Source organism: Sebastes umbrosus, chromosome 16 (assembly GCF_015220745.1).
Source record: "Sebastes umbrosus isolate fSebUmb1 chromosome 16, fSebUmb1.pri, whole genome shotgun sequence".
Classification (NCBI taxonomy): domain Eukaryota; kingdom Metazoa; phylum Chordata; class Actinopteri; order Perciformes; family Sebastidae; genus Sebastes; species Sebastes umbrosus.
In genome coordinates this window covers 10902313-10925256 of record NC_051284.1, presented here as the reverse complement: position 1 = coordinate 10925256, position 22944 = coordinate 10902313, and the positions used below count along the sequence as shown (strand labels likewise).

At 40.4% G+C, this 22944-nt stretch overlaps 1 protein-coding gene across 1 annotated transcript in view; it reads right to left on the bottom strand.

The window, feature by feature from the left end:
- Window positions 1-2360: 2360 nt before the first annotated feature.
- kiz (kizuna centrosomal protein) overlaps window positions 2361-22944 on the bottom strand; it is a 31390-nt gene continuing 10806 nt past the window's right edge. The window contains exons 7-15 of the mRNA XM_037746463.1: window positions 20846-20965; window positions 19986-20150; window positions 17682-17832; window positions 15482-15638; window positions 14985-15047; window positions 13612-13701; window positions 12484-12553; window positions 4511-4557; window positions 2361-2679 (exon numbers count right to left, since the gene is read on the bottom strand). Coding sequence (XP_037602391.1) covers window positions 2576-2679; window positions 4511-4557; window positions 12484-12553; window positions 13612-13701; window positions 14985-15047; window positions 15482-15638; window positions 17682-17832; window positions 19986-20150; window positions 20846-20965 — 967 coding nt within the window. The 3' untranslated portion in view covers window positions 2361-2575. The remainder of the gene's footprint in view (window positions 2680-4510; window positions 4558-12483; window positions 12554-13611; window positions 13702-14984; window positions 15048-15481; window positions 15639-17681; window positions 17833-19985; window positions 20151-20845; window positions 20966-22944) is intronic.

Genomic DNA, 22944 nt, shown 5'->3' with positions numbered 1-22944 from the left:
TGCATTTAACAAAGCTGCATACTGTCAGACCTTGACCCTTGTCACATACGATAGATGTGGCGCTCTATGGGCGCATAAAGGAGGAGGCATAGCGTTTAGTGAAAACATGAGATGTATTCACACGCTGCCAATAGACGTGGTTGTTGTGCATGTCATTGTCATGCTTACTCATTGAGCAAAAAATGCATTTCTCGACTGCTATTGAAGCCTAAATGAGTTACAGACCATCATGTGGAGATATTGCTCAGAGACGACGCTCACTGATTCCAAACATCACTCTAAATTGTTACCGATTCAATTTTGAAGTCGACGATGAAGAAAAGCCAGCGTACAATAGCTGCTGACATGCAGTAAATTTGACAGAGACTTTTTTTAAAAAAAGAAGCTGCTCAAGGAAAGAGAATCTGAATTGATACATTCTGTATATTTCACATTGCTTTTTTATTTAGGTTGCTTTAACAATTTTGCTTTTTATTTTCATGTGAAAAGGAAACATGCTTGCGGTCAAGCAGCCTCTTCACCCTTTGCTCTCAACACTGAACACCCTGGGAATAATGTCCATTTTTCACTTTACAAACAGTTGAGTGCAAATTTGTGATGCCCTCACATCCGATAATAGGACAAAACCTTGAAGTTCACAAAGTGTTAAGAGCCCATGGCCACCCATATATGTTATAATCCATTCCAATGTCAGGCATGTTAACTTTTACAAAAGGTTCCATTTCCGCTACAGTCATACTTTAAAAGTATGTTCGTATTGAAGGCATAAACCAGAATGAATACGATGAGATATTCATTTTGTGGACCGTTTCCTTGCCTTCTATTTTTAGCATGAAAATAAACACACATGTTTTACGGCTAAATAACACTGCTAACCGCAATTCCTTAATTTTCTGAACATTTCAGTGTCACCATTATCAGCGTAACATTACGGGGTTGTGACACTCTTACTGGTTCTGTGAAGTGACTGAATCCTCAATAAGGTGTATGTATGGCACATTTTTAAAAGGCAAGGCTTCTCTTAGATTCCCACGTTGAAGTGAAGCTGAAGCTGCTATTATTAAAGGAAAACGCTCCTATTAGTTATTTTAAGGATAATTAGATGTGTTCAGTGGCAACATTAAAAGAGAGAATTCTTTTCTGCACTGAAATCACAAGTAGGGCTATCATGAGAAATACACCTGTTTTCCATCCTCACTCTTGAGGCAATCTATATCTATTCAGTCAAAATAAACATCAATGTACTCCACAAAACCACTGTGGGCTCTGTCTAACGTCAACCTGAACACGATAGATGAAGTAACGCGGCAAAGCCGATACTGTAATTGAGTTGATAACACCCCTTAACTGCAAGATAAAAACCTTCCACATCCCCCCCGTGACAGCAACACGCTCTAAAAAGAATGAGCCGAATATCATCCTCGTCGTCTCCCTGGCACGAAATCAAAAAAGTTATTTTTTTTTTTTTTTAAATGTTATTGTGTTAGTACACGTTAGTACAATATAACTCCCGCTTTCTACTGCGAGCTATCTGTCGCACACAAGTATCTGTTGACATGCTCCTTAACATGGGTATTATGTTAGGGAGCCTTTTAGCAAACTCCAAATTATTCTGCCACAGTCCCTTTTCTGTGGTGGGTCAGGGCTGTCTGGAGCCATTATTGGTAATGAATGTGGAGTCCTACTTTAAAAAGGTTCAGGCATGTAAAGTCACCTAAAGCTGACTAATGGAATCCTGCTGACACTGAATGCCAGGGGCTTTTACCACATCCCAGAATGGCAGTTTTGGAAATTTACACTACAGACATAATGAACTATAAATGTAAACTTGGGAATGTAGCCTCCCACACAGAGTTATTAATAGACACAGAGCGTTCAATGGGCTGCAAAATGATAAATTGCAGAAGACTATTGTGTGGTTTCAGCAACAATCCTGCCACTCATTTACACAATAATAAAGAGGAATTTTCATGCATCTTTGTGTTTCTGTAGCATGAATGCAATTATTAAAGATGCAGCAGTGAAAATGTGTGCAGAGCGTTTGTTGGGAGGTTCTAAATATTCTGAGTTTGTTAGCGTTTCTGCAACACTTTGTGCCCCCGGGAGATGGGCCTCTTCAGGAGGTTCACAGGTCGCGCAGCAGCGTGCAGAGTGGCCATTGTGCTTTGTCATTTCACAGGTGACTCACATCACTACACTCGAGCATGCCGGAGGTAGAGCACTCGGAGATGCTCGCGGCATTCAAAATGCATGATTTTTCAGCCTAGTGCAAACAAATCGCTTTAAAAGATCAGTTTAATCTATTTCGAGCTGTTATTATGAGCCGGGAGAGTTGTTCAGATAAAGAGACTGAAGCAGGGTTAACATCAGAGTGTTGGACAACTCTTCACGTACTTTACCCAGCGTGAGAGCTGTCAACTTTATTATTTGTTTTTACGATACAGCATGCATGTGATTTACAATGCAGACCACTAAAAAATAACGGTCAGGGGGGTGAATTACTGCGAGCCAAACTGCCGGAAAATTTTGCAGCGATATAATGTAGTGCATTAAAAAAAATATGTGCGCGGAAATATCAGTCACAGGAGTCATCGACGTCAACGTTGTTTGTGTGGAAAGGTTGAGGACGTAAGGCTGCTTCAATCTCAGAGTTGCTGTCATCCGATTCCCCCCAGAAAGCTATACAAAACGGTAAAGAGAAAGAAACAAGATTACACATTATTAGAGCAAAATGTTTACGCTTCCAGGCTTCTAATGAGATGTAACCTTTTGCATTGTCTACATACTTTCTTTACCCAGTCAATTCTACACTCTCTTTATAAGCATTCCAGGATCTGAAAGCACTGGAGCTACAGCTTACCTTGAGTTGGATCGCACAATGAAAAATCTTAACAGCCTACCTTTTACACAGTATAATGTGTGTTAAATCAATGCCTTGTTCTCTGCATGCAGATGTGAGTGTAGCACTCTAAAGTATATACATTGTGATGCAGCTGCTTGAGCCGTATTCAGAGGTGCGTGAGGTTTATTTATTTAGCAGTTTGGGTCTAACGAAGTTGTTGTGATGTCTGTGTCTATTTAGTCTATAGAGCAGTGGAGTTAATACTAAAGAACTGAGCTGCAATCCGACAATGGTGTTCAACTGAACTCAACTGTGCCCAAGATCACCGAGGGTGCACTAGGATTTGTCTGCTCTGAGGTTGTCAAAATTTGATTGAATTTGACGTATAACTAAAAATCACACTTACTGGATAATTTATACAAACGTCTGGATATAAAACTATTTAAAAAGATACTTTTTTTTGCTACTGAGTAGCAAAATCTAATGAAATATTCAGTTTCAATCCATATTTGTTGCCGTTTAGCCTTTCAAGAACAACATTTTCACTGCACTGCTCTCCTGCTTGATGCACCTGGATTAGCTGGGCGTTCTATTGGCAATCTAAACAACACCATAAATTACATTTATTTAACCACAATAACAAAAAATGTAAAGTAAATTAATAAAGTTGTTACAAAAGAAATCTATCATATTATGTATCTGAATTCGCTTGGCGAATCCGTCAAGACAGATCACTTTATTTATGTTGACAAAACTAACGAGTTGTATTCCTTAAAGAAAGTTGATTTAATTAAAAAAAAGACTCATTTAATACACTGAGTCAATTTATCCAAATTGTGGATTTTTCTTTGAGGATTTGGAATGTTTGGGCCTAAAAAAAAATCTAAAAAATAAAATAAAATAAAAAGCACAATAGCTTGAGCATTCATTCTTTTTGCAGCAGAAAGCTAAGACTTTTGTCTTTCGCATCATCACGTTGTACGCTTGTAATGACGTCATTACGTTACTCACGGAAAGTAAAGAAACTATCAAAACGCCTTTGTACTCACACAAAAAATGTGCATAGTTCAAATAACTTATGGAGTGTTGAGAAATATTTTGTTCATGTTTCTACATTTAGAAATATTTTCTTTGTTTTGTGTGTTTATTTAGCAACATTTTAAGAAAATGTTGTTTTTTAATTTATGACAATTTCAGTACTTTTCTGAATTATTATATTTTATTGACTGACATAACCTTTTAGCTTAGGTTGTACAGATTTTAGGGATATGCATTTGAAGATAAATGACGTCACAATAAGCAAAAATACCAATGTACGCACTGGTGGACCATTTTGTAATGCAGAGTTCAAAGGGTTAACGTTTTACCGGTGATGTAAGAACACACAGTAGTCCTAAAGTAGCACTGCTTAAGATATTTATTAGAGGATTTAGGTAGCGCTGCTTGCTGACAACATACATCTAAGCTTTCAGTAACCTGCATTTGTGTTCAAGGTCATTTTGTTTTCATTTACACATCCTCAAAAAAAAGGCATAGCTGCATTTACAGAGAAATTTAATCAAACAGTTGGGTCTCAAAATGTATAAAAATGTCATGCCTGTGAACACATGGACCTGTAATTAACCTTTTTTTGACACGTGCAATTGAAATGACTTTATCAATACTCACCTTTGGACTGTAGAGTAGAATGAGCCTTTGAGTCAGTCTTCTCTTTCCTGGAAACACAAAGACAGTTATTAGCCTTGTAAAGTTATTACCTTAGGGCTTTCTTTTGAAAAAGAGACGCTATTTTACAACATAGCTAAAAAAAATAAAAAGGAAAAAAAGGCAGGCAGACAGCAGAGCAGAGCAGCAGAGGGAACTTTCTTGACTCCTGTTGTAATTGTGCCAAAAGGACTTCCACAAGGCCCGCTTTATTAAAAAAAGAAACAGCCCAAAGACAGGGTTGCCAGGTTCCCATAGCTCTGGTGATATCGCTATGTAAATGTGTGACCTCCGAAAAGGCTTTGATCTACCTCAATGCATATGCAATAAGGCCCCCCCCGATCCACTTTTAAAGGCCTCCTCTTTAATTTACATCATCACAGAGCCTATTCAAAACCCCACAATATAGCCTCATCATCTCCCAGGTTAGCATACATATCCATACGGCTTATTTGTTTGGGATCTTCTATATCGGAGCTGTGTTGACGCTTTTTCTTGGAAATGGGAAGGGAAAAAAAAGATGCAGAGTTTTAAGCAGATGAGCTCCGGTAGAAAAAAAAACAAAAACCTGTTGTGTGGCGTGTTCCTCCATCTGCATCAATTCAAACCCATGACCTCTTTGATTGTCATACTCTCAATCACCCTCATCTCCTCATCTCTCCCTCCGCTAAGTCTTGGCACATGTGACTGTACATTGAGTATAAGGACCAAATTACTCTGGCTGCGTTCCAATTGCCATCTTCTAAACTATATATCGCCGCTTTGCACCACTCGAGGCAGAATGCGAAAGATGCAACTCCCATTCCTAACTGTGAACAGATTGCTTGGTGCTAAAAGCAATATACCATACAGCCTGTATAACCATTAGAATATAACCTTTATATTCATACGCGGATAGGACTTCCTGCAGGACATTTGGGATGATTCTTGCATCTGTTCAGGCAGCATGTTGAACCTTAGGTGCTTAAAAAGCTAGCAAATCAAAACCAGAGGCTGAGTAAGAAAAGCAGTGCCAAAACGAAGAAGAAAAGAAAGAAAAGAGACACTGACAGATAATCAGCCTCTGTGCTTGAAAACTGAAGGTGCACTGCTTCTGACAGTGTTGTGTTTTGTTGAAATAGAGGATTTTGTTTGCCAAAATATGTGTGAATCTTTTGAAATACGCACGTTTTGGTGAACGGAGAGTAGTGAAGATTGTAAATATTTTTCTGTGTAGCCTTTTTTGAGTCCAAAATTATGGTAGGTACCATTTTTTGGTTTGAAATATCTCCCTGGAGTACTAGACTTTTTTTACTCGGCAGAATCATTTCCTACTAGACTGACAGATGGCCATGCACAAAATTATTTCAATGAAAGAAGATAATATCATAGTCATGTAGTCGTTTTTGTGACTGTACCACTGGAGGCAAAACTGGATATGACTCCTGAAGGGTTTCAGTTTACACTTAACATGCAAGTTTTTGGAAGGTGACTATAAAATGTTATAGCTTTTGTCAAAACAATAGCACAAAAGTCATGATATGTTGACAGTTAGCAGCCCAAGGGTGGATAGTAAAGAGAGAAATATACTGCATACATAGGGCTGGGCGATTATTCAATATGAGAATTTATCGTCTTTCAATGGAAGCGTATCGTGATGAAATCATGTACCGAGATATCGCGATACACGATTACATCGTCTAAATTGATAATAACAAGCACATCAAATTTCTCATAAAAAATCTGATGTCAAATATTTTGAGGGAATACATTTGAAGATTGCAGTTTTGTTTTTACGTCACACTTTACATTACCACTCGGTTCAATGCAACAAATGTGTGTATATGGAAAAATATTCATTTATTTTTTTCTTCATAATTTCAATTGAAACTGTAATGTTCATTTTGCACTAAAGTTCTTAATTAAATGGGAAAATACGTTTCATTTGTAAAGTATGAAACAATAGGCTTTACCATGTGGTTATTTAATCTATTTATTGAATTACCAGAAAACATGCTATATCGGGATATATATCGTTATCGAGATATGAAATGACCTTGGCCATATCGCCCAGTCCTATGAATATGTAATATACATTTAAAAAAAAAGATCCACCTGCTATCCATATTCAGCTTTTTAAACTGAATAAGAGATAAAGTAGAGATGCTGCAGCCCAACTAAACCACAAGGACTATTGCATCCATTTACAACTGTTAGGCAACACCAGACCCTGCAGCAGCAAAAATACAGCAATAATCTATACGATTACTTCCTCTACTTTGCCACAATAATAGCTGTTATGGAGAGTAAATTGGGCTTTTCTTTTCTTGAACTCCCCCCCTCCGGGGATGGGAATGGTCTATCAGCTGTTCCACTTCAGTGAGGGACAGGACTGATTTCAAGACAGGGCTATTACCATAGAGAGCCCAGTCTGGATCTGACCCCGCCAATCTAATATTCCGTTTCCATAAACATTTATGCCAGTTCATCTTCTGCTGAGTTTCCCCTTAATTGAGGCAAATGATCTGAATATGTAAGACTGGGCCGGCCAGTGTTTCACAAGCTCTGCTAGACAGAGGTGGATGTAATGTGTAAAATGATGCAAATTACAGCTATTGTAATGTCCTCTTTTTTTCCCCCCAATGCATCGCTCATTCTGTCTCTCTGGCCTTTACAGTTCATATTGTTGTTTATCTCGTGTTTTAACAGTTTTTGTGTCTGCTGTGCATAGCTGAGTCCACAACGACCTTTAAAATTGTATGATGAGTTTACACAATTGGAGTTTGTTGTCGATGCATTCCCTTAATCAAACCTCTGTTTTGTTTTCTCAATTTACACCAAAATGGTTTTCTATGAGCTGAGTTAAAACTCCTGAATTTACATATTTTGAAATTTTGAAAAGTTATGCAGGCTGGTAATGCAGTGGTATACAATGTACAAATACCAATTAGATTAATACGAACTAGGACAATCATGTTACCAAATATCTCAGGTACATTGTATGCACATAAGAATGATACCATTGGTCAGGAATAGTGAAAAAGTGATGCGTTTCTTGGTTACTGCTGAAATCCATGAGACTATTCTCTACATTTTTAGATCCGGTGTAGCACACTCCATTTTTGTTCTTTGTGACATTTTGCTTCGAGAGCAGCATCCTGATTCTGCTTTACCAAATCTTTTGTGATATCTTGACAAATGTCTACTGTGGAACAAATGAACAAAAACTACTACTGCAAATTTCTTGTTTGTGTGGTCATACCGTTTTAAAATTGTGTCAATACAGACCTGTTCAGCTGAAACAACATGCGGTATAAAACATTTTCATGTTCTACAGTTATAGCAGCAGATACATTTAGACATATAAAAGGCTGCGATCACACATCTGAACTACTCTAATGTCTATTTTATAAGAATGTGTCCAGTGTTGTAGGTATACATTGACAAAAATAGCAAACGGAGAAAGACATCCTCGTATACTGTCCTTTCAAACTGCAGTCTAAACACTAGGATGAGTTTCCGTGGAGTCCCTAAAGGCAGATTTGACTTGTAATCCTACAGTCACATTAAATACTGCGGGGACCGTCAGAGGAAATAATGCTTACCCAGCATTTAATACTGCATGGCACACACACAGAAAAAAAACTGCTTTTATTTACCCTGGCTTTTTTTTTTTAAGCTCCTGCCACCCACACACAAAATGCTAATAGCACAATAGCACTTTTGCGCAGCGGTGCTTGTCTAAAGGTAAAGGGAGACCCATCACCTCATCATTCCCATCAACTCCTACTCCCATCCCAGCTGTGACCCCACAGAAACATTGTTTAGGCTCCGTTTAGATGTACTCTACCAGGCCTGAATGGCAGCAGGATGGGGGCAAACAGTGAGAGGCAACTGTGAGTGCATGGTGAGTGGGCACTCTCTAACGTGTGAGTGCTCTCTGCTGGCGACGCGTTAGTACTGCAGCTCAGAGGAAGAGGTACTGGGGGCCAATGATTTCAACAGGGGCAAGCTCTCCTCCTGACTGGTGGCAGTCTAGTGGAGACGGCCAGTGTGCAAGGGGGTGGCTGAAGGACGGATCACTCAGCTCATGTTTGTTTGTGTGAGGGTAGACTGATATGTGTGTGTTGGACAAGCCACTTAATGTTAGTGTCTAAAGAATGTGGAGGAAATGATATAACCAAGTTACAACATAGAGCATCAGAAATGATAATAAATCATCAGTGTTGCACCGATACCGGATCGTATATCGGTCAGATGCTGACTCAAATATCTGGATCGGGTATCGGGGGTCGATCTAATCAAATCAATTCTTCCTTTTTAAGTTTTGACCAATTTGTGGCTGCATTAAAAAGGTTTACACTTGAATTGTAATTCTTGTTAATTTTGAAGATTTTTTTACCAAGTTGCTTGTGTACGATTCATTATTTTAATTATAATAAATAATAATAATAAAAATAATAAAAAAGGTTTATCTATGTATTTATTTGTTACATTTTGTTTTTTTAAGTTAGGAAAGCAATGTTTAAGTCGAGCCTGATGTTGCCTTACACATAAAAGAATGATCCCAGTCACTTCCACACAGTGAGGCATACAGCTTATTAATTAAACACTGGTATCAGATCGGTACTCGGTATCAGCCGATATCCAAAGCCCAGGTATTGCTATCGGTATCAGGACTAAAAAAAATCGCATCGGTGCACCCCTAATAAATGACCACAGATTTAAAAACTGAACATTATGTCCATCTTTTGTCTTTTTTTTGCCTCCACCAGCCTACAAAACGCTTACCAGTAAATAAATCTATTAAATTCACAACATTAAAATAAACAAAGCACAGGAAATGTTTGAAAGCCAACTTCATTTTTTTATAGGGCATTCTTTACCGGTTTGAGTTAGCTTATGTAGTACAGTGACCTCCTCTGGTTAGAGCCTCTAAATGCTGCTTTTCTCTATAGTCACTGTCTTGTTTGTCCTGGTTTTAATCTTATTATTTGGTCTAAACTGAAGGAGATCAACTATTATATTGTCAAATGTAAAAAAAAGAAGAAAAAAAATAGTCAGTACCAAATTTGTTGGCTGTTTTGGAGAAGATATATTCTCCAAAACAAACTCAATGCTGCCACATGCCCGATTGTGCCTCTACTGCTCATTATGATACTGTCTGTTACAATGTTTACATGTGTTTCCCTTCATCCACTGTCGGATTTTAGAGCAGGAATACATCTTTTCACTACCTCTTTTGTCCGTTACCGTCTCTCTGTCTCCCTCTATCTCCCGCTCTCTCTTTCTACGTCCCCCCCCTCCCCTCCGGTCCTTTCTCTAAGCTCATGTCCCTCTCACCCCTCCATCCCTCCTCCCAGTGAGCCGTCAGAGATCCACACATCATCGCCTCCCCATGAGAGAGAGAGAGAGAGAGAGAGAGAGAGAGAGAGAGAGAGAGAGTCTGATTTTGACATTCTGAGTGATTTGAGGTCGAATGCTTGAGCACATCCTGTTGTCCAAGGCAAAGCTGTAAACCACTAATTGTTGAGTCAAGGTTTTTTGTCAAGCAGGCACTAGGCACAACAATCACCACACCGGCTGATGGCTGGAGGATTTTGTTTTGTGTGTGTGTATGTGTGTGTGTCTGTGCACATGTGTTCAAGCATTTTCTAGGATCTAAAACCGGGAGGGGAGGGGGGGAGGTATTAAAAAAAAGCAAAATAAAAATAAGAAAGGAGTGGCATCTGAAATGCCTACAGTAGAAAGGAGCACAATGCTTCTTTGCACGAGAGGAAGCAGTGGCATGCACTCGTGCACAAAGGGGAACAAGTGGTCTTTACATGGAGTGCAGCTGCTTATTAAGACTCACTCCTTCGTGCATTATTCCTTTCATCCCCACTCAACCACAAAGTGATTTTACTTTGCCACTCACAAAGACAGCAAAAGATTTCTAATGGACAAATCAGTCGCTTCCCCGCGAGTTATAATACAATAAACAGCACATTCTATAAAAGTATCTGACTGAAAAACACTGTGTGGGAGAGAGCGAGGGAAGAGAGAGGCGAAAAAAGAATATGAAAGACCTCAATTCTCTCCGACGCCATAATAGTGAAATGAGCACATATAAATGTGTTAAGAGTATCTCTTTGCATCTTGTATAGACTGCATGTATTTAATCTGTAAAGCTTATTAAGGCCCTAGTCATTGCTATGCAAAGCAGCACCCAGCGCTTTTCTCTCGCTTTTCAGCCGAGTGCAGTGTTTGGCCAATAGGACTGGCCCCCCGCCTCTCATTCTGCATTCATAACATGCAACATTTGCACAATGTATCTCTCAAAGGCCCTGAATAGAAGGCCTTAATACTCATGTAAACAACTGCAAACCAATTACTTAATGAATCGGGCCCACACATAATGAGGAGCCTCACAAAGGGCTATAAATGCATTTTTTGCACCAAAGCCTCTGCTTTAAACTACAATCCCTCTGCTGTGGTCCAGGCTTAACTGGCAAATCATAATTATTGTCTAAGACAACAGAGAGGAAGCCATTTTTGTATTTCGAGTCCGGCTCCATCCTCCTTTTGATGTCACTCATCAGCTCGCTGACAAAATAAAGCAAATAATTAACAAGTAGGATGGAGAGGAGGAGAAGGAGGAGGGGAGGAGAGGGGAATACAGGAAGACAGAGAGGAAGAGGGGCAAATAGATGGAGAAAGGGCAAGAGAGAAAGAGAGAGAGAGAGAGAGAGAAGCAGGGCAAGAGCATGCTGCAGTGTTATGCTTCTGCTTAAGTGCAGGGCTTCCAGACCACTTGTGGAAGCAATAAAGCGCAAGAAGTGACTGTGGTAAGTGGAATGCTTAAATCTAAGCGTCCAGGAGAAGCAAAAGAAAAGACGGGGGGAAATGGTTGCATGACCAAAGAAAAGCATTATGGTCGTGGTGACTGGTTGCTGTGGGCGCTGCTTCCTTCCTAACCCTAGTGAGATTACAGTGTCAGGCATGCAGAACTACCCATTTGTCCAATTTCGCTCATGTACACAACTTGTGTCTCTCATTGCTGCTTTCTCGGTTTCTGTACATTCTTTTTTTCGTTCTGCAAATTTTGTTTAATCACACATATTGCGGGCATCCCATGCACATTACCGACAGGAGGACGGGCACCATCTGAGAGGGGTCTGGGCCCCGAAAATTGGCTCATGTTTATTAAAGAGGGTGGTCACTGGAGCTGGCAGTATAGGCAGACATCAGCGGCTATGAGGACCACAATAGAGCCAGCCCATTAGGCCCTTCCCCGGGCTAATAGGCAGACTGGGAGCAGCGCCTGCTTGCCAGGCCAGGGAGATACAGACTTCAGCCCTTGTGTCAGCGTGGTGCCCAGTAATCACATGAAATCAGAGAAGATTATTCCTCATAACGTTTACCCAACCATTACGACAGCCCAAATGGGTTCGCGGTGAAGAGGTGCTCTGAGGGCCCGACGCGCAATTGCAGATTTGATGAAGTCGTGTTGATATTCAAATGCAACCGCGATGGCGTTGGCTTCCGCCGAGCTATTTATCATTAGATCTTCTTTTCCGAGCCACTCAGGGCTCTGATTTGAGCAGCCTAAATGCCTTTCGAGGGTGAAAAATGAAAGGACATTTGTCCTTGTCAACACTTGAGTCTCCTTCTTCCAAAACAGTTGTCCCTGATTCTCTTCTCGACGTGATCTGTTTGCCTTCTGACAACAGTGAGATTATTATGACTCCAATTTATTTTTGTTTTTGATTTCTAAAACCTGGCTGAACCCGGCGAACGGCGAGCGAGAGGGGCTTTGGGGGCCTTTTGTCTTTGTAAGCGAGTTAATGGGTGGCGCCCCCTTGATCTTATGGAAATGAACAGGGAATTATGAGAGCGGCCATGCAAATGTACATCAACCACTTTGGTGTCTGGTGGCCCATTTCCTGTGGCCCGTTGAATAATAACAATGTTCTTACCGAGGGTAAGGGTCTTGATGTGAGGAGCGTTTGGCCCTCCCCAGGTCCTCTTCATGGCTGTGATTTGTTCCTTAAAAGAGCAAACAGGGCGACATAAAACCATTTGATTTGGACATCAAGCTAATCTACAATGCATATTTAATATAGAAACTTATGGTGAGGCTTATGAGGGACTCTCTCAACCTTGGCATTGGGGTCTCTTGGTATGCACACATGAGAATACTGATATTTATATTTAGGGCTGTCAAAATTAACACAAATTTGTTTCAATCCCACTAATTTCTTTTATGCATTAATGCAACTTTAGTTTTAAAGCTAGAGTGGAGATACTGGCATCTCATGAAACTAGAAAAAACCTAAGGAATACATTGGTACCAACTGGCTTGTTGTGAAGGAGGTTAAATAACGCTCCAAACTTACGCAAAAATGTAGCGAGGAAAAACTGTCATGGCCATTTTCAAAGGGGTCCCTTGACCTTTGACTTCAACATATATGAATGAAAATGGGTTCTATGGGTACCCACAAGTCTCCCCTTTACAGACATGCCCACTTTATGACAATCACATGCAATTTGGGGCAAGTCATAGTCAAGTCAGCACACTGACAGCTGTTGTTGCCTGTTGGGCTGCAGTTTGCCATGTTATGGTTTGAGCATATTTTTTATGCTAAATGCAGTACCTGTGAGGGTTTCTGGACAATATTTGTCATTGTTTTGTGTTGTTAATTAATTTCCTGTAATAAATACATACATACATTTGCATAAAGCAGCATATTTGCCCCCTCCCATGTTAATAAGAGTATTAAAGAGTATAGAGTATAAAATACAGTACTTGACAAGTCTCCCCTTAAGTTACATTTTTAACAGATAAAAAATGTGTGATTAATCACAAATAAATATTTTAATCGATTGACAGCCCTATTTATAATATATGTTGAAGTCTATGATTGAGATTATGAGCCCAAAATGGTTGAGAAAACCTGGATTGTCATTTAGCTTACATCTATGTACACAACAAATATGGTCTTTCTGTGATGTCCTTATGTGTTGTGAGAACATAGCCAGTGTTGACCGACGGTTAGCCTCCCGTCGCTCGCTACTTGCCCGGCAGAGTGGACCGCATCTCTTACCTGAGAGGCCGTCGTCCTCTTCCTCCTCTTCAGAACTCTGCAGCCTTTCCTGCATGGCTGATTGTTTAAGTAACTGATATGCTTTGGTCTCTGTTCAGGGACACACACACACACACACACACACACAAAGTCAATGTCAAATATTTGCTTAAAACCCAGGTTTCCAACTTTCAGAGGTTTCCGTGTTTGATGAGACAACACGCTCCAGTGGGTGAGTCTTTTGGTATCACTGCTGAACAGAGTGGGTGCTCAATCAGCTAAGCTGTTGATTCTAGCCTACAGTATGCAGCAACAGTTTCCATGAGACAGCAATCAGCATCTCGCATTATCTCAGCATCCTCCTACCAGGAAGGCAATGATTGATTTTCTGTTTTAAAAACACTCATAATTACTTTCCGGGCACACTAAAAGTAGGTATCATATTTGAGGGAAGCATAGAGACTGAGCTGGTAAAAAAAACAAAACAACAACAACAGAGCAGAGGTAAATAATAATAAATGGGCTGTTGTCTCAAACACACATGAAAGGAGTGTAAAGTTGTGATCTTGTATGACAAAGTCAACATTTTTCATAATAAAAGCACCATTTTCAATCATGTTCTAAAACCATATGATATTTACAATTCTATTCCACCCACAGCTCGGTATACAGGCATTGCTTTTACATGTTGTCTACAAAAACACCATTAGGTATACAGACGTGCATGTCTTGGCAATTACTATCAGTTCCAAGGTCATGGTATTTGATTGTGACATTGATGTTGCTCGCCACAGTAAAACCCCTTTCCTTGCAAAATCCTTTGTCATGTTTTTTTTTTTTTTGCTCTTTTGATTAAGTGTAGCGATTGGAAAACTGGACTCATTTTGCTGGCTGTGCACCTTAGGGATGCAGACACATGAAACGCCCTGTAGGAAATCGGACAGCCGAGGGTAATATAGGATTGCTTTACATTTCAGAGGTGCGGCTCAGGGATGGGCACACCAACTGCTTCCAGGATGCCTTCACATCTAGTATTTTTCAAGTCCGGCCTTTCCAGAGCATTGTTTAGAAGATAATGAGAACCCACGACAGATCTCTCTTGCTTCCCACCCTGGCGTCCTGACAATTAAAGCGGCCGCATTATGCCGGGCCGGAGAATTATCAATTTTGCCAGAAAGCCTCAGACCGGGGCTGAAAATGTAGCTAGTGTTTTCTCGGAGATAATTAGAGAGAACTAGCGCGGCTCTTCAGGTGGTACTTTGACCCTGGATTCACCTTGATCATCCTGCCTCAGCCGTTGTGTAAAAAGAGCCCATTATTCACTGCAGTGGGAAGAAAACAAACCACAACATAAGGACAGTGTGAATGCTGGGGCACCGGCGATGCCTTTTTACCTCTAATAGGAACACTTTCCGCAGGGCTTTCGTCCTGGCTGTCCTCTTCAGCACTTTGTAGTTCTGTAAGAAAGGGAAGCGCATAGTGAGAAGCAGTGGCAGGGAGGAAGGGAGTCTCGGGGTAGAAATGGGAATGGGGGGTCTTTCTTTAGCTCTGAATAGAAGCCTGTAGGAAAACTGGGCTGTGAGGGATTAATAAAAAAGCTCTGTGGTGAAATTGATTTCTTTCATAAAAGCAAAGTTTTAGTTCTCTGCAGAGGTGGTTTGCAAAAAAAAAATAGCAGCAGTCTACATCAGTTCCTGGTAATGGTCTTGTTTTATATTACAGTGCAAAGACAGACTTATCTCAGTGTGGAATGTTTTGGACATTTGTGGGAAAACACTTGCTGAGGGGAGAGTTTTTGAATGCAACCATTCCTCCATAACAAATAAAACCAAATACTGTAGTCTAATTAGAACACTCCATGCCTATTTTAATACAAATAATCGTCAGAAACCTTGGATCTGTTGCTCCTGTACCGGTCTGGCAGGCTTCACATCACCGTCAGCCAGGAAAGAAGCAGGACCACACGAAGAAGACAAGTCGCTCTCGTCCTCCGCTGAGGGGCACTCCTCACTGGACCGGGACACGAGTGTCCTCAGCAGCACTTTGGCCTGTGAGCGGCACAAATTAAAACCACACTCTTAATTGTTCCCATTTTGCGAAGGAAGTGTCAAATTGAACTCTCGCCGATTAGGCAAAGTCATTTACTTTGGCCACGGCTGCTCGCACAGAGGTGCAAGCTGCGGCGTGTTCAAACGCCAAGAGAAAATAACTTCAAATTCTCTCACTCGTTTAACTAAAAAAAGATTATTTCGCACACTTTCGCTCCCGCTCTCAATCACACTTTTTTTTTTACCCCCTCTCTCTCTCTCTTTCCCTCTCTTCTCATCCATGAGATTAGAGAAGCGCCTAAAGAATGCAATCACCCTGGCGTTAATGTGCAACACGTTCCAGATATCTCCCCCTCTTGGCTGAGAGAATTGAGACAAACTGCTCTCTTCCTCCCTCTCCAGCTCATTTTTTTTTTTTTATCTCTGGGGAGATGAGGATACACAATTAAGAGGAGCTGTTCCGGGAGATGAGGAGCAGGGAGATGCCACACACCGATTTCCCTTTCTCTCCTCTTTCCCTCCCCCGTATCAAATCCTGCCATCATCATCTCTCTTTCGTGATCAAAGACTGCCTCTCAGCCTCAGATGGCCATTTGCAACTTTTAATGAGCACTAATAGGGAGGGGATGATCAGGAGGATTTTGACAGTGACAAACTTTAAGTGCATTGTAAGTTGTTATCAGTAGGTCGCAGTGAAGATTGACAATGCGCATGCTTTCATTTTCACTCGAGGAGAAGGGAGGCAAACACATGCCAATCTGAGCTTGGTATTTGATGTTGCTGCACAATACAAAAAAAAAACTGTCTTGATCCTTGTCCCCGATATCCCTCTTTGTTCTTTTTTTAGATTTAGTCAAATGTACCGTGGGTTGAGGGCTCTCGCGGACCCACTGCATTTTAAATATCAATGAATGCAACTGTTAGCACTTGAATATTCAAAGGGCCTCTTTGAGTGTGTGCATGCGAGCTGCATGCTCCCATTTGCCGGAGTAGCCGGGCTGTGTGGCATTACGTGAATGGAAATTTCTGTTTGCTCTTGTGTGTGAGGAGAGTAAGCTGTTGTGTGAGAGGAGAGAGAGAAGGAGAAATAGAGGGAGGGACAGAGAAATAGATGGAGTAGATGGAGTGAGAGAGATAAAGGGGGGGGAGAAAGATTTTCACTCAGGCTTTTCCTGATGCACTTGGACACGATGATGTAGATGGCAGTGCCTCTCTTCCTTTTGTCAGTTCATATTTTCAAGAAGCTCTACAGTCTCCCTCTTTGCCTCTCTCTCATTGCGTCGGGGACACTGGAACGAGATCTCCGAGCCACAAGAACCCCAAACAAGATGAGTCCGCAAAAAATTAATAATATAAAAACCTGCATATATATATATATATGATCATTCCTGCAGATAGAATGGTACGTTTTCTAATAAATTCCTGACAAGTCTCTCGACACTATCTTTGGGTTTTTTAAGTGTGAATATGAATTTCTTTTTTTTGTTTAATTGAGCATGATCTGCACAAGGTCAATGAGAGGGAAATTTTAAATAATCTTGTGGAGAAGGTGCCCTCATTCAATCGGACCCAGCTGATGGGTATACTTTTGGCTAATGCCAAATTAAAAGCAAGTGTTTCTCAGATGAATACGCCACGTGAGATGAAAGAAGCCAAGCAGGGGCTGTAATTTGCGATTAGCGCACGGGTCAGGGTTTCCCTTCTGTCTGGGTCAACGTGTGGAGCAATCTGATGAGTCGGCAGCCGGGGCTTGGTTTCAAACGCCAGACACAAAGAGGGCACTCAGTACCAACTACAAGCTCTCTTCTAAGAAAAACACGCAAAGAAACAAAAACACTAGCCTTTCTGGAGAGGAGAAAAAAAAAGAAGGCGTTTTACTGCAGTCATACGTGTGTGTGTGTGTGTGTGTGTGTGTGTGTGTGTGTGTGTGTGTGTGTGTGTGTGTGTTAATGCCTGCTTGCTTTTGGGAGTGAATGCAAGTGTGTGACCTCCAGTTTGTGTGGTGGTGGTGGTGGCGACAGTGTTATGTGCCTCCAACGCTACCTGGTGGCCGTAGGTGGCATGGCGCTCCAGCAGCAGTGGCGTGAACAGCTGGACCAGGCGCTCAGTGCTGAGGACACGGCGCTCCTTCAGCAGAAGGGCGTGCTTGAACCAGCGATCCCACAGCCGAGCGGCATCGGGAGGGAGGCTGGTGCTGTGGCGGAGGTGGGGGTGAGGGGGGAGAGAAAGAGAGGCTGTCTTATTGAATGCACAGTGGGACATCTGTAAATAAGTTATACCTCCTTACAGTGAAAGAGTGAATTGAAGCTTTGAATTTGAAGAAAATTGAGATAGCTTGACCATGAAGAAATTTAGAATATAATACATTTGCACACTATTTTTCCATTTTCACACAGAATAGACACAGACAGCGGTATAGCGCCTGGTTGAAAACTAGATAAAAGGTCAAAGAGCCAATAGGCATCTCAAGAGAAAAACAGAAAGGGAGACTGCTATAGATGTGTGTCTTTGGATTGAGTATATAGCGAGAAAGGTGAAATCAATAGAGTAGTGAAGCAGAGCATGGATTTGGCTCAGAGTATAACTAGTCATTATCCAAAGGACTGGAAGTCACAGATAGGGCATTTTAATTTACTCATGACATTCACCCGTGCAGTGTTACCGCACGAGGTGACACCAGAGATGACCTTTACATTCGTGGACAAGGGAGACCGCATCGGATGGTAGCGTGCAATATCTCTGTAAGTGCGTGCCCCTCGCTCTCCCCCACTTTCTGGTCCAGAAAAAAAAAGAAAAAATGCACAGGCAGCTATCCAGTCTTTGTCTGAAAGGTGGAATTCATTTTTACTGTAGGTCTGTTCTCTGTCTCTATTAAAAGAAAGGAAAGGTCTGTTGAACTCTGTAGCTTTCAAAGTGTTGATATTTGTGCTCTGAATTACTCCGTTATAGAAGTACTTATCAGGGGAGATGTCTTCACAAAACACACACTATATTGCACTAGATCAGAAACTATGTTTTATCATTAGGGCTGTCAAAGTAAACGCAAATTCATTTTAATGCCCCTAATTTCTTTCAGGGTTCATCGCAATTTGTAGCAGGTTCAGTTTTAGAGCTAGAGTGAAGATACAGGTATCATATGAAACTAGAAAAACCTAAAGAATCCATTGGTACCAACCATGTCATACTGGCTTGTCATGAAGGAAGCTAAATAATGCTCCAAATGTACGCTACATTTTGGCAAGGTCAAAGCCATTTTCAAAGAAGTCCCTTGACCTCTGACCTCAAGATATGTGAATGAAAATAGGTTCTATGGCTACCCACGAGTCTCCCCTTTACAGACATGCCCACTTTATGATAATCACATGCAGTTTTGAGCAAGTCATAGTCAAGTCAGCACACTGACAGCTGTCATTGTTTTGTGTTGTTAATTTATTTCCATTAATAAATATATACATAATTAGCATAAAGCAAGTATATTTGCCCACTCCCATGTTGATAAGAGTATTAAATACTTGACGAATATCCCTTTTAAGTACATTTTGAACAGATAAAAAATGTGTGATTAATTTGCGATTAACTAGGACAATAATGCCTTTAATCGTGATTACATATTTTAATCGATTGACAGCCCTACTTTCAATACTGTACATTTAATATCAGAAAATTACTTTTGATACTTAAGTAAATATCAAACACTTAAAGACTTTTACTCTAGTAATGTTCTAACAGGTGATTTTAACATCTACTAAAGTCATTTCCTGGTTAGATATCTACTTTTACTCAAGTGTGGCTTTCAGTTACTTCATCCACTACTGATTTATCATATAACTATTTTTTTTCCTGGTATCTCAGAAGTTGCAGTTTGTGTTAAACATAATGCAAAATGATGTTGTGCAAAGTGAAAAAACCCTAAATGACTAGTACAGCTTTACACAAAAAAAAAAAACCTGCCATTGTGATTGTTTTTACAATCCCACAATCACAAATTTCATTAAGCTAAATAAAAAAACATACATAAACATAAATAAAATAAAAATAAATAAATTAATAAATAAATAATCATCAGTAATGTGGATATAATGACTAAGTGGGTAAAGGCAAATAATAAAACAGCTTGAACAGTCTGGTAAGCTCAGAAAAATACATCACTTTACTGTAATGCAGCCTTTAAAATCAGGAAAAGACAACACTAACGCCATATTACGATATCCAAAATCTAAAACGGTATCTAGTCTCATATCACAATATCGATATGATATCGAAATATTGCCCAGCCCTACTACAGAATGAAAAAAAACTACTGCCATCAGTCTTTGGTGTGCCACAGAGAAACCAGGAAGGCCTTACCTTATTTCATTAGGCTCAGTGCTGGACTGGTGAGCCCTCACTAGATCCCGTGGTAGCAGGCAGCCCTTCGCCGTGCTCCATGACAACCTCTGAAGCCCATGAAGGATGACTGCTCCACATGCTTCAAGGTCCTCGTCATTCAAGCCCGCTCCACCGTTACAAAGGCTGTCCAATATATAGAGAGCAGTCAGCTATTGCCATGGAGCCCTGGGCTCGGCCCGCGGGTCAGGAGCACATGGAGTACATCCAGCAGCTGCTAACACTTCACATGCACACAAGTATGATCATACACATCAATGCACATGCACACTCACATAACATCACAGCGAGACCCAACATTACGCTGAGGGTCACGACACAAGATGGCCACTCTCTTTACTATTGAGGATGTTGTTGACATCATTTACAACACTGCATAGAAGGGGGGGATAAGTATAAACTGGGTTTACAAAAAAGAGCGAGAAAGCTTTCATTTTTTCAGACATTTATCCATACTTTACAACAAGAACTCCAATTATGGTAAATTAATCACGCTATGAAATATAAAAAGGCTTATGAAAAATAAGCCCAGTCTAATGAAACACATTCTCCATCCTCCATCTCCCCGACTCCCAATAACAATTCAACAGGGCGGTTACTATAACAATCCCATGTGTTTGAAAACCCCCTCAGAAATAAAGACGTGCATGTTGGTGATGACACTTCATCTAAAGTGAGAGCCCTTAGCAGAACTGGATAATATGTTTTCCTCATCTGCACAAAGCGCTCCATGGCCGTTAAATAAATAAATATAGACAGTGTTCCATTTAGACGGGGAGAGATAAGATGGTAAAGTCTGAGGAAAGACAGGAAGGGCATACCTGATAATTCTGTTGAGTTGTCTTCCATCAATCGAAGAGTCCCCGTACACGCTGGTCCCTTCGCCGCGGAGTCGTCCTTCGATGCCGTCTAGCAGATTAAAGAGTCCTTTCTGTGAGAGACTAAAATACACATTACCCATTAACATGGTGAAAGGAAATAAAAATGGAGGAGGCCATATGATCGATCAGGCCTGTTATTTGTAAAAAAAAAAAAAAAAAAGAGGATGCAATTTGATCCAAATTTTTCTGGGCAATTTCCTTGAGGTACTCAAGGACTGCTGGAGGAATCTGATCATTAGAATGGTACCGCCACATAACACTTGTGTTGATGGTGCCACATGTAATGACCTGAACGTGAAACCTGGCATTCAAAAGTAGAGTTTGTAGAATCTAGGGCTGCAACTAACAATTATGTTCATCGTCGATGAATCTGTCGATTATTTTTCTCGATTAATCGATTAGTTGTTTGGTCTATATAAAATGTCAGAAAATGGTAAAAAATGTCGATCAGTGTTTCCCACAGCCCAAGATGACGACCTCAAATGTCTTGTTATGTCCACAAATCAATGATATTTAGAAAATATTCACATTTAAGAAGCTGGAATCAGAGAATTTAGACTTTTGTTCTTCAAAACAAATACTTAAACCGATTAATCAATTATCAAAATAGTTGGTGATTAATTTAATAGTTGACAACTAATTGATTCATTGTTGCTGTTCTTGTAGAATTACCTGCCTGCAGTTCGGAAAAACTTTCAATGAGCTTTAAACAGTTAAATGGCTAAATAAACGTTATTACAAATTAGGGCTGTCAATCGATTGAAATATTTAATCAGGATTAATCGCATGATTGTCCATAGTTAATCAGGATTAATCACACATTTTTTATCTGTTCAAAATCTATCTTAAAGGGAGATTTGTCAAGTATTTAATACTCTTATCAACATGGGAGAGGACAAATATGTTTGCCTTATGCAAATATACTGTATGTAAATATGTATTATTGGAAATCAATTACCAACACAAAACAATGACAAATGTTGTCCAGAAACCCTCACAGGTACTGCATTTAGTATAAAGAATTATGCTCAAATCATAACATGGCAAACTGCAGCCCAACAGGCAACAACATCTGTCAGTGTGTCAGTGTGCTGACTTGACTATGACTTGCCCAAAACTGCATGTGATTATCATAAAGTGGGCATGTCTGTAAAGGGGAGACTCGTGGGTACCCATAAAACCCATTTTCTGGTCAGGGGACCCCTTTGAAAATGGACATGCCAGTTTTTTTCTCGACTATATTTAGCATAAGTTTGGAGCGTCATTTAGCCTCCTTTGCAACAAGCTAGTATGACATGGTTGGTAACAATGAACTTCAGTTTTCTAATATCATATGATGCCAGTATCTTCACTCTAGCTTTAAAACCGAGCCCGCTACAACCTAAACATCTTAAGTTGCGTTTATGCGTTAAAGAAATTAGTGGCGTTAAAACAAATTTGCGCTAACGCGTAATCGCGTTAACTTTGACAGCAGTATCATAAATATGTAATTTCATTATAAAAAATAAACAAATGAAAATATTAACAACTCCGTACCACTACCACCATCTCACATTAAAAGGAAAAAAGGTGCCCCCCAAAAAAAAAAAAGGGGGCCTCGAGATGATTTCTTTTGGTGAGAGATTTACACTTTAATCTGGTCCTGTGTGCGGCTGCAAAATGAGAAATGGATGCCTAATGCATGTGGATATTGGGAATCCATCTCTTTCTGGAGCATTAAGCTCTGGGTGGCCCTCATTGAATTCTCCCATGAAACCCCGAGCCGAGAGATCCTGAGCCCCCCTACATAAAAGGGGCCAAAAAAGAATTTATGACAATCTGTAATGGGCTCCTGGGTTAGGGGTCAGCAAACAATTGCTCCCTCTTTTTTTGCAGGTTGTTTCCTGGTAACATCCTGATTAAGCTGGCAGCTTGAATTATATCCATGACATTCTGTAGTGTGCAATCCGTCTGTGCTAAGTCCTCTTCAGTGTGGCTGAAGTAGCATAGGCAAAAGCTCTATCTTTTTTTTCTCTCCCTCTCCCTTATCGTCAGCGTGG